Source organism: Phragmites australis, chromosome 12 (genome assembly GCF_958298935.1).
Source record: "Phragmites australis chromosome 12, lpPhrAust1.1, whole genome shotgun sequence".
Taxonomy (NCBI): Eukaryota; Viridiplantae; Streptophyta; class Magnoliopsida; order Poales; family Poaceae; genus Phragmites; species Phragmites australis.
The window spans coordinates 18,136,368-18,149,285 of record NC_084932.1 but is presented as its reverse complement, the minus strand read 5'-3'; the positions used below and the strand labels follow the sequence as shown (position 1 = coordinate 18,149,285).

Below are 12,918 nucleotides of genomic sequence, written 5' to 3'. Positions count from 1 at the left end.
CTCGGCTGGACACTGGACTAGGCCATTGTTGAGCCGTGTGATTTGGGGCTCCTACAGTATCGACACGTGTGCTCACACAGTCCGATACAACATGCCAAATAGGTGTTTGACCTTGATGAGTTTCGTAAACCGATCCTAAAATTTGGGAAATAGATTGATTTAGAGCCAATAGGATTATTCATCTGTAAGAAGTACATTACAAGCTACTCTAGAGTTCCTTGTAGTCATTTTGGCATTTGTGCTTGTTGTTTAGAAATGATGCAACAAAATGAGATTTAAGTACTAATTAACTTGCTATGCATGATATGATTGCTCCCTTCTTTTCTTCTCTTGAGTTTGTATAATGTTTTTCTTTTTGCGATTATAAGGAGGATACACCATTACGTATGCATACCGCACTCACACACATGTGATGTGCTCCTCTATCATACATCTTTCAATTTTACCGCTAAAAACATAGGACTGTGTGTAAAAGATGTGTACCAGAGTAAAAACATGCTGATTCCTTGAGCCAGTATAAAAACATGCTGATTCCAAGCCAACCTTGAGCTGGTATTAAAAAAAAAATACGCCGACTTCCAAGCCTAGTGATGTGTGACGTACCTTCGGGTTGAATTACTTGTCATTTTAGCTTCAGTCACAGCGAGCAAGAAATGAGTTCATATAGCTTTTCCCTTACAGATTTGATTGTAAACAATTAATAGGGGCATTTTATGGGAGCTGTTACCGTTAAAATAAAAGAGGCATACTCCCTCTGATAGATAAGAAATTACGTAGATTGCCAACGTAAAAGTGACATCATAAGATATCTCATGAAAATAATTTATAACATATAATTCTTTTTATTCGAGTCAAAACTACTTTAGTAGAAATTGCTAGTCCAAATATTATCTTAGAGACTGCTGAACGACTTACATTTCCGATCAGCGTGAGTATTTGCACACCAAAACCATCTTCCATTTTCGACGGGAGGCGATAGCTTTCCTTGCTTTCTGAATGAACATAACCGAAGCTGTATGGAAGTGGAACTACCCATGTAATTGTTAATTCTAATCCACAATAGCACACATGCAACCAGCTTCAGAATCCAATTTAATGGACATGATTAGAGGTTTTCTATTTTCATAATCTCCAACTACAAATAACTGTACCATAAAAGCATCTATCTTATATGGTACATTGGTACACAGAGTTCCCACACAAGATAGAGGCCAAAGGATGGGTAGTCAATCTCAAAATTGTGAATTTAAACAATAAAGTCTGATCCTATTAGGCCAATATTTACAACAGTTACAAAGATATTCACCCTCCTATATCGCTAACCATGTGTGCATATTCGACAAATCTGATCAAGTTTCCGGTCATATGTTACAGATGCTGACTGAACAAAACTTACTTTCAGACAAAAATCTACAAAACTCACAGCAGAATATGATAAGCTCAGAGAACCTTGCATCAAACAAAATTCCATGCAAGATGTAACCTATTTCCAGTAAAAAATTGTTGAGACTTGGGGAGTAGAGTATTGGTAAATATTCCAGATTGTTGTACTCACAATAGTGAACTAAAATCCCCACAAGAGCACCGCCCATCCTTGAACTTGTGAAGCCGTTTGCTGTCCCGGACAACAATCTCTTTGTTTGCAAGTAATGAAAAGAATTTAATGGAGCTGTGGCAGTCCCTGCACATGGTAATGTTCTTTGTAACGCGGACTGTTGCGCCTGGAGGTGTTTGGAGCAGCCCTAGCGCAACAGCTAACCTCTCACTGTGGTGCTTTAGTGAACCTGCAGCAGGCTTACCCTCGCTATCAGCTAACTCTAGATTCTGGTAAGGTTCATAGCCAATGGTTTTAGCTTTCTCCAACAAATTCTCTAGCAGTTGATAAAGCTCATCACTCCGATGGTGAGTCTTTTCATTAGCTCTGAAGAAATGCACCTTGTCTTTGATAGTAATCCAGCTGCGATCCCTAAGAATCCCAAGATCCTCCTGTTTCATCAGCTTCCGCACTCTTGCCACATCATGCCATCTCCCTGTAGAAATGTACATGTTCAACAGTAAGACATAGGTTTCAACCCCTTTTGGCTTGAGATCCAGCAGCTTATCAGCAGCATAGAAGGCAAGCTCCATGTTTCCATGACTGCGGCATCCAGCAACTAAACTGGACCAGATAGCCTCATTCGGTTCAAAACCTGACCTTTTGATTAAGGAAAATGCATCCTCCAATCGACCCAAGCGCACGAACATGTCAATCATGCACCCGTAATGGTCCACAACAGGTTCTATTTTATACTCATTCTTCATCATGTCAAAGTAGCACTCAGCCTCCTCGACTAAACCAGCATAGCTGCAGGCTGAAAGCACACTTACAAATGTGATTTCATTTGGCCTGACACCAGCAAATCTCATGTCCTCAAAGAGTTGTATCGCTTCTTGGGGGCGGCCATGCTGAGAGTAGCCTGAGATCATGGAAGTCCATGTGACAAGAGATCTTGTTGGCATCTCGACAAAGGCTTTAGTTGCATCTTCAATGCATCCACACTTGTTATACATGTTCACCAGTGCGCTGTTCACCACGACATCTGACAAGAAACCAGTCTTTATCGTCTGTGCATGGATTTGCTCACCCTGCTCCAAGGCCATCATGGCACTGCAGACAGATAGGATGCTTGAGAAGGTGAACAAATCTGGCTTCATTGCAGACAGCTTGAGGTTGCGGAAAATGTTGAGTGCCTGGAACCCTCTTGAATGAGCATGGAGATCATCCTTAGCTGTATCCATGATCTGAGCATAACCCGAGATCATTGCGTTCCACGTGATAATACTGACATCCTCCATCTCTCCAAACAACTGCATCGCCTCCCGGCTTTCACCCTTTCTCAAATAGAGGTACATTGTCGAGTTCTTTACTGGAAGATTCATGTCACAACCAATTTTGAAGCAGAAGGCCTGGATTTGCTTGCCCAGGTTCAGATCTAGCCTTGTACCACACAAGCTCATAACGCTCGTCAAGGTAAACTCATTAGGCGCCACTCCATCCATAAGCATATCAAGGAACAAAGTCAGTCCAAGCTCCACATAATTCTCATCTTCAGCACAGGCAGATATCATTGTTGTCCACGTGATCACATTCTTGTCGGGGATCCTCCGAAAGGCCCTTATGGCAGATTCCAAGCTTCCGGACTTCACATACAATCTACAGAGCGAGTTCCCCATGCTCGTGATCGACTCAGCGCCATACTTAATTGTGTATCCATGAACCTGCTTGCCCAGATCAACATTGTACGACGCAGAGCACGCGTTCAGCATGGCGCCCAGCGTGAAATGTGATGGGTACCTCCATGCCTCCAGCATCTCGACGAACACCTCCAGTGCCGCCACCGGCTGCGAGTTCAGAGTGTACCCTGTTATGAGCGCCGTCCACGTCACCACGTTCTTCTCGGGCATTTCGTTGAACAGCCTGCGCGCGTTATGGCTCGCCCCGCACCTCATGTAGACGTTCACCAGGGACGTGGCGACGAACATGTCCGCTCTGGTCCCCGTCTTCACCATGTGCCCGTGGACGGCCCTGGTAGCGGCGAGGCTGCCGGTCTCAACGCACCGGTGCAGCAGCGGCACGTACATCGCCGACTGCACCGTCTTTCCCTCCTTGAGAATGCCCAATGCTTCCTCGAAATCGAGAGGCCGCAGAGGCGCTTCCCAGCTGCCATTTTCAGCTGATCGAATGCTCCCGCTATATGAATTGTTCTGGAAAGATGAAATTCTGGGTGAGCCGATCGAATCTTTCAATCGCATTGTTAGCACTAACTGCTCTGCGAAGACGTGATTTTGAGCGAGCTAATAAATGTTTTAGTTGCATTCAAGCCCGCCAGTTAGCGTAACAGAATCAAATTGAACATGGCATGCATAGACTGCAAGATCACGAGGAACGAATCTTGGAACTTGAAGACAAGAAACGCTCAAAAACAACAAAAGAAAAGAAACAAAGAAAAAATCAAGCTTGGACTAATGGACAGTGAATGGCTACAGGATTGATTCGAGCTCGGAGAGGCGGACCCCCTGCTACACTCCTGAACGGCGAAACGAACTGGTCCACAAACCAGTTCAACCGAGGAGAGAGGGGCGGGAAAATGTCCGGTCACCTTGTCGGCGATGGCAACGGAGCTCGGCGGTGGCCTCCGGGGGTCGGCAGCCGGGAAGGAAGCAGAGGCGGCGACAGCGACAGCCCCGCCGGAGACGGCGAGGGAGGGGACGAAGGCCATTTGCAGGGTAGGGTCAGAGGGGAGGATGAGGACGAGGCGAGGGAAGCATCTCAATGGCAGCGAGGGCGAGGGGGTGATTTGTGGTGGGAGGAGCAGGCGGAGGAGGAAGGGGATAATTGATAACGGTGCTGCTGTGTGTGCTCTGCTGTGCTGCCCTCGGGCAGATTGAATTGCTGCTACCCAAGGGAAGGGTAGGGGAGGGAAGGTAAGGAGGGAAACGGCTCACTCAGCAGACGGAGGGAGTCTGTGCCGGAACCAATTTGTCTCTCTCTCATCTTTTTTCACATGTGAAGGTTCAATCAACCCTTCAGGTAAAATTTGGGCTTGCTAGTTCATATTCCTGAATCTGAACTTGCTCAATAGTATAGTGATTGAACTATGATATAGCCCTTCGAGGCTTGTCGTCTGTTTAGTTGAAAAATGGGCCGGTGTACTTTTGTTGTTGCTAGTTGCAAGTCTTCGAACCCGGCAACCAACAGGTAAATTTCGATGGATTAAAGCCTCATACGCGGCGACTTGGAAGTTTTAACTTTGCTAGTTCAAAGTTATAAACCAGGATTGTTCACAGCTAAAAGTTTCTATAGTTAAGTCATAGATCTCCATGCTTAAAAGTGTGGATTCTTTGATTAAAAGTTGGAACCAAGTTCTCCATAAATGCTTATTATAGTGGAACCAACTTGTTATTTTTTCTGGGTAATGGAAGCTTTTTTTATTCTCAACAATGCATCAACACAATACAACTATATAAGAGTTTGTTCTCGTTTTCTGCATAGGTAGGATGTACACAAAGTAAAAAAAAAAAATACAAAGAACACTAAAAGAGGATAATGGGTCAAGGAAAATTATGGTGTGTTCGTGATCAAAGCCTAGAACTCCATCCATATCGGGTAAAGAGCACCCTAACTATCTGCTCCAATCGCGTGTAAACCGCTAATATCATCTCTAAAGACTCTGGATGTTGAAGCACATACCAAGTATAGAGCCAATAAATACATGTATAAATAACATGCAAAGCAGATGAAATTTTCTTCTTATCAAGGACAATAACATGCATAGCATAGTGACTAATAAAGCGTTGTCTCTCCAACCAGTACATATGCTTTCATTTATTTACTAAGACCATCTAGCCATGTTCCCATCATATGAGATACATTATAGGACGGGTAAAGGTCTGAAGGCACCTGGAGGATAAACCATAAAACGGACAAAAAGAAATAAAACAGAGGGGTTTAATCATCTTATTTTTGTGACAAAAGTAATATTTCTAGCTACCTTGCTATTTTCTCTTTATTAGATTACCCTTGGTTAGAAGTACTTCTTCACAAAGGTACAAAAGGAAAATTTTGATTTTATGGGTAATCTTAGTTTCCATAAATGTTTATTTATATTTGAGGCATCAATATGCTGCAAGGCGTGGTATAAAGAATGCACGAAGAATGTTCATTATGGTTCAAATTCAAATAAAATTCACCTCGCTCTTGTGATAAATTGATATTGTTAAGGTGTAAAAGGAGCTGATTCCTCGCTATCAACTTTGGACCAATTAGATTCCGTCAAAATAGCACATTCGGTGGGGTTAATTGTAACATCTAGTCTACTATTTTCTATTTCTGCGCACAATATTATACAAGTTGGGATATTGGTCACGGAGTGATGAGTCTCCTAACCACGTGTCCTCTCAGAATCTGGTTTGTGTGCCGTGTTTGGTAACAAAGGCACCGAATCGAAACAGGTATTGCTTCACCCTCATCATCCCAACCCAAAAGTGTGAATCCCTTGTTTCTACAGAGCTTGAGATAAGGTTTTTGATGCCAGATATTTATTCCTTAATAATTCATGTCATACTTTATCTTCATTGACAAGTTTAATAATCATTCACAGAGTAGATAAATATTTTGAACATCAAGGTCTTAGATCTCTAAACCACCTTGTTCTTTGGGTCAGCAAATGATCTTCTATTTCGCTAGGTGATACTTCTTGAGAGATGCGTTCATCCTGTAATTCAACATCTTGAGCTTGAGCTTAAAGCTTCCTCTTGAGAGATGCGTTCATCATGTGATGGAAAGTGACTGATCATCCTTCTCGTCATTTTGATCAACTTGGGCACCATGGAGGTGTGTGGAGTGAAAGTACAAGGTACATCTTCATCATCCTCCTTCGGCTTGATATCCCTAATTGTTATCTTCTTCATTGTGTCTCTTAAGGGTTCATCACCTACATCACCATAAGAAATACCTTCTCCTTAGAATCCATTAGATTCATCAAATTCCACATCACATATTTCCTTAACAAAATCGGCTGTTGGGGGTCGTTGCTAAGGACCCCCGACGGCCCCTTGGCTCAGCTAGCCTATGCCTATAGGCCTAAGCCTCTGAAGGCCGCTTACGGACCTCCAGGCTTCAGGGAAGTCTTAGCGTCTCGGAGCCATGTCTCCCACAGCCCCAGCCTCTAGAGCTTGGGTAGGCCTCCCGAAGGCTAGGGGTGAGTCATTAGGCCTCAAGAAAGATCTGCCAGAGGGGGAACACCGGTCAACCTTACCTTGCAAGGATGTGATCGGCATTCCGTACCAAGGCTAGTGGATGCTATCCTAACATGAAGTGATAGGCAATTAATGCCAGTGCAAGTGGTGCTTATCCTGACACTCCAGTGCAATAGAGGTCATCCTGACACCTGTCACACCTGGTTTTAACGGACAAAATCAAGTGCGGCTTATGTGTGCCTAAGAAGTTGAACACACATAAAGACGTCATAGGTAAAGTAATAAAAGCAATACTTTAACTTACAATCGTTCACTTCTTACAAAAAGACTTCACCTAAACAACTTTAATAACTAAATGACAGCATCTAAATGATGACAGCGGGACAAAAGCATCGGCGACCAAGCACTCCACAGGCACTAACCAGAAGACACGCTCCCAGAACACCAGGTCGTCGTCTTGGTAGTCTTCAAAGTCTTCCACTGAGCAGCATATGTGTTAGGGGAGATAGCAAGGGTGAGCACATGGAGTACTCAGCAAGTGTAGTAAAGTAATGACATGCAGGCTTATATCAAGAATAGGCTAACACAAGGTATATTTGCGTAAATACGAGTAAATGAAATAGTAATGTAATTGAAAACCATTAAGCAGTTGTTAAGTGAATGTAACCCCAAACCACCCAACAACTACCCATCCAAAGGTAACCATCCCTAAACCATCACCATCCAGTACCTCCTATACTAACAAGACCATGACTATAACCATAACCAACTAATCATGTGAGGATCCAAATCTCCCATAACCGCGGGCACGACTGTTATAACAGTTTTACACTCTGCAGAGGTTATCCAACTTTACCCACAAGTCATGATTTCCATGTTGCTATGTTCATAAAACACTTAACACACACCAGTGGTGTGCCGCCAGGAGATCACTATGAAGCATTGTCCATTGATTAGGTCCTGGTACTCCAACGAATACCAGCCAGGTGTCTAACCAATATGCTAAGTCTTACTCATATCAGCCTCGTGGTTGGTACGGTAATTCTTGGGTTATCGCTCCACGAACCGGTCCTTATATGTGATACTTGGGTAAAGACTTTCCAACTATCCAACAGAGAAATAACCAACAAAACCTAACATCTCTGCTCGGAACGTATCCACAAGCCCACCACAAGAACCAACATCCCCTAACCCATTCTTTGCCCAAGTCCTAGGGTTTCATATTGCTAAAACAAGTTCATCATCACAATTGCGTATGTCCACTAACATGGATGTGATACTTCCCAACATCCTAAAAGCATGGCTAAGCAATTCTACCCAAGAAACTCAAATCAACTACCACTAGGGCTTCAAGGAATGTAAATGAAGAACTAGGTAAACCCTAAAATAGGTGACCACCCATTATATTAACAGACACTGCATGCAGTTTTGTAAAATAAAACATTTAAAACATAGGTTCAAGTTGATCAAGGATACTTGCCTTCTTCTTGCTGCTGCTCAGTGTATTCTTGCTCTTGGTCTTGATGTTCCTCAAATTGATCCGAGGTGTTGTCAACCAATCGCACAATAACTGGCAAAGCACACAAACAAAATATACTAAGAACATAGCACAAAACAAAACAACAACAAGATAAAACCTATCTAGAAAGAAAGAGCACTGAAAAACAAATCTAACGGTATGAGAATCGATTAAAACGGAGCTACGACGAAAAAAATATGCTAAAAACAATATTAGGGCTTATTTTAATTAAGGAAAGGACTTAACTGTAATTAACATAAAGTCTAGGAACTTTTTTATAAAAATAGAAGGACATATATGTAATTAAGGAATGGAATTAATTGTAATAGGGACCTTTTTATAAAAATAGAAGGACACATCAGCAAAGAAGGCTAGGTGGCAGCTGAGGTGGCTAGGTGAGGTGCGTGGTGCTGATTGGTTTAAGGCAGACACGTGGCAACTCGCTATAGGTCAACGAAGAGATATATGAGTGATCTAATCTGGACCGCACATGATAGATCTAATGGCTCAGAGAGAAGAGGATGACCAGAGGGAGGGAGCATGGCGGAGCCGAGAGGCTAGCGGTGGCGCATGGCCGAAGAACTCGCTGGAATCAAGTTCCGGCTCGCCAGTGGCGATGACGAGCGGTGGATCTCGATGAGATGCATACGGGGAGTCGGTTTTGGCACTTACCGGAGGCGGATCGGCACTGGAGGGTGGTCAGCGGCGACGGAGACAGAGGAGGAGCTCGAGGGCACGACGGGAGGTGGCTCCGGTGACCAGAGAGGCAAGGCGAGGGTGGCTCGATCTTCGGCTAGCGGTGGCAAGGCTTGGAGATTGGCAGAGGCAAGACTGCACAGGAACGGCTCGACGGCGGATGGCGGCAATGGCGGCTCAGCGAAGGACTCTTCCGGCGTCGGGAACTCGTTGGGAGATTAGGGAAAAGAGGCAAGGTGATCCGGGGAGGGCGTCTGGCCATCTATTTATAGGTATGGGGGCTTGAGGGAACTGGGGCGAGTCCGACTAGAGTTCTCGGCGACGGGCACAACCCAGACTCGACTTACCTTGTTTAAACGTGAATCGAAGGAGATAAGGCCGAATAGATATATAGGGGATCTCGGGGATTTGATTTGGCAGCTCTCTAGAAGGTCTAAGGTTCGAGTTAGGCTCGGATTTTGGGCGAAAGACGGCGGCTGGCGCGATTTGGGCGAAGTCGGAGTCCGACTCGAGGTTGAAGAGGCTCCTTACAAGCGGGGTCCACTAGACAGTAGCTCAGGGCGAAAACGGCTTCAGCGCAGGGCGCCTTCAGGCTTGGCAACGCGGCTGCGCCGGCTCGACGCAGCCCAGGCGGAAAGGGGATGGGAGAAACCGGTCGGCACGGGGAGATGGGCCGAAAGGGGGAAGAAGCGGCCCGAGAGGAGGTTTTAGGTTTTTCTTTTTCATTTATTTTCTAAAAGCCTTTTGATTTCAAATCCAAAGCAGAGAGATCCAAATTCAAGCCACAAAATCAAATCCAAACAAACCAAATAAACCCTAAATACCTAATAACAGCATGAATGCACTTAGACAAATATTTCCTATGTCAAAATTAGATTCTCTTTTTATGAAAATAGAATTTTCTCTTGAAATCATTTAAGCTCAAAAGTAAATTCTAGCAAATTTTATAAATTGGCAAAAATTGAAAAATTAGGGTGTTACAACACCCTTGGCAGTGCGGCGCCAGGCTACAATTGGCGATCAGCTCACCCCTAGGGTTGTTTGTACCGCAATAGTTGCTATGGTAGATATTTATCTTCTATGTAGGGTTAAAAGTAGTTATCCAGGATAAGGTCATGTAATTCGGTTAGGTCCTAGATATTTGTATATGGTGATAACTTGTACAACAAGCTACGTACAACCCTATAAATGAGGGGCCATGGTCATCTGAGAGAAGAGGACAGATAGACACAAACACAAAGACGTATGGTGATACTCCCCTAGACCAATCTTTTTGACTATCAATACATTTTCGGTGTCCCTTTATCTCAAACTTCATCTCCAAGCTTGAGTCTCCTCCTTAGAAGAAACTCTCGCCGTACTTGTTAGCGCAAGACGATCTCTTGCACCAACACTGGCGGCATTGTTGAATACACGATATGCCTTGGAGTTAGATGCATAACCAACAAGAAAACCAATATCACAATGATGCTCAAGCTTTTCTAGACGTTCTCTTTTTTTGAAGATGAAGCACTTCCACACGAACACCAGAAGTAGGAGATATTGGGTTTCCTCCCAATGAGAAGGTCATATGGTGTCTTCTTGAATAATCGGTGGAGATACACTCAATTGGATTCATGATACGCCGTATTGATTGCTTCCACTCAAAATTTCTCTGGTGTACCATACTCATCAAACACAGCCCTTGCAAGCGTAATCAATGTCTTGTTCTTTCTCTCCATCAAGCTATTTTGTTGAGGGGTATAGTTTGATGAGAACTTATATTTGATGCCTCTATTACCATAAAATTCTTCAACTTGAGTGTTCTTGAACTCTATCTCATTGTCACTCCGAATCTTCATAGTTGTGACCTCAAATTTATTTTGTGCCCTCTTTGCGAACTTCTTGAAGATCCCAACGGTCTTACTCTTGTCATCTAAAAAGAAAGTTCAAGTGTATCTTGTATAATCATCAACAATGATAAGGTAGTAGAGATTACCACTAAGACTTTTGTTGGTTGTTACTCCAAAGATTTCTATGTGCAGTAGCTCCAAGGGTCTTGATATAAACATCATGGACTCGTATGGATGAGAGCTTGTAACTTACTTCTCTGCTTAGCAAACACTGCACAACTTGTCTTTCTCTAATACAAATTCCTTCAAACCAACCACCATTCCATTTTTGAATACCTTCTTGAGTTGACTCATTCCAATGTGTGCAACTTGATGATGCCAAAGCTAACCCATAGGTGTCTTGGTGAAGAGTTTTGTTGTCAAGCTATCTTTATTACAGCAAAAATCTACAAGATAGATATATCCATATCTAAAGCCTTTAAAGATTAGATCGTTATGCTTCTTGCTAGTTATGACAACATCAACATCACTAAATAAGCATGTGAAGCCTAAGTCATATAATTGAGCTACGAAAAGCAAATTAAAACTAAGAGACAAAACTAAAAGAACACTAGAAATAGAGAGATCATTGGAGATTACCACCTTACCCAAACCTACCACATTTACCTTAAAGTTATCACTAAAGATGACTTTATCATGATCGCCCACTTTATCTTCTAGTGAGGTGAACATCTTTACATTATTGGTCATATGTTGTGTACATACACTATCAAGCACTCCACAATATTGGGAATATGACCCAACTTACTTGATGAAGCACTTCTTGATCTCCGATGACTTGATCTTTTCCACCCGTTTGGGAAAGCATCCAAGACCTCTCTTGTTGTAGTATAAGTATTCTTCATAAGAATTTCTTTGTACTTGTACTTCCCCTTAGTCAACTGGGCCACAGATGAATTAAGATTTGCAATCTCATATTTGAGCTATTGCTCACTTGCATGGTTAGTCTTAGAAGATGATATATTATCATATGAAGAGAAGCATGGTATGCCAAGAAGGTTTTCACAAGAAGTAGATGCATTGATCTTAACAACATCAATAGTAGGCAATTCATTTAAGCTAGTATCAATGGCATCATAAGTTAGATCAAGTTCTTGATATTTGTATTTCAAATCTACGTGCTCAAGTTTTAGCTTCTTATTACTAGCCTCATGAGACTTACTAGATGCAACAACTTTATCATGTTTGTTAAGCACATCATTGTATTTAGCAAGCAACTCGTCATGACTAGAACTATGCTTAGCATTAGCATTTTCAAGAGACTTGTTTTAGCCTTTTGCTTCTTGACTATAGTAGCATAGTCATTCGTGAGCTTAGATACATCACTAGGAGAAAAACTGTCATCATCACTACTATCATCTTTCTCACTACTCACCGTGTTGTTACCGTCTATCATGAGGCACATAGGTGGTGGAGATAGTGGTACATCATCATTGGTGATGGCAAGGCCAGCGAAGTTGTTGTCTTCATCATCGCTTGAATCATCACTTGTCAAATTTCTTCTAGCGAAATTTGTTCTTCTTGGGATTATAGTTGTAGCCCTTCTTGCCTAACTTGGATATCACCATTTTGGTTCTTCTCATGAGAAGGCCAAGCTCGGTGTCAGAGTCATCATCATCATCATCACACTCACTTGATGATGAAAGCTTCATTTTCTTCTTCTTCTTGTCAACCATCTTAGCCTTGAGAGCAAGATTCTTCATGGATGAAGATTGATCACCTTGATCTCCAAACAAGAACATCTTATGCGCACAAATCTTCCCAACAGCATCGGTGACGGTTATATCATTGATGTCTCTTCCATGAAAAAGAGATGTGACAATGTTGTATTGCGGCTTATGAAGTACCATCAAGATCCTACAAATGATGTCTCCTTAAGACAATTGAGTAAGCTCAAGTGAATTAATTTCCTCAACAAGTATGTATATGCGAGAATATATATATCATTGCATAACTTATTGGAAAACAAACTTAAATTGATTAAGGTATTCATAAGCACATGATATTTTTCCTCCCGGATTTTTCTAAAACTCTCATAAATTTCACAAAGTGTGGTCCAAATATCATGAGCGA

General features: G+C 42.6%; 1 protein-coding gene across 1 annotated transcript; it reads right to left on the bottom strand.

Moving 5' to 3' along the window:
* Nucleotides 1-1,315: 1,315 nt before the first annotated feature.
* LOC133887327 (putative pentatricopeptide repeat-containing protein At5g52630) lies at nt 1,316-4,456 on the bottom strand. The gene is made up of 2 exons (XM_062327259.1): nt 4,140-4,456; nt 1,316-3,744 (listed from the first exon to the last, which is right to left on the bottom strand). The coding sequence occupies exons 1-2, from the start codon at nt 4,257-4,259 to the stop codon at nt 1,552-1,554; spliced, it is 2,313 nt and encodes a 770-aa protein (XP_062183243.1). The 5' UTR covers nt 4,260-4,456; the 3' UTR covers nt 1,316-1,551.
* Nucleotides 4,457-12,918: the final 8,462 nt, after the last annotated feature.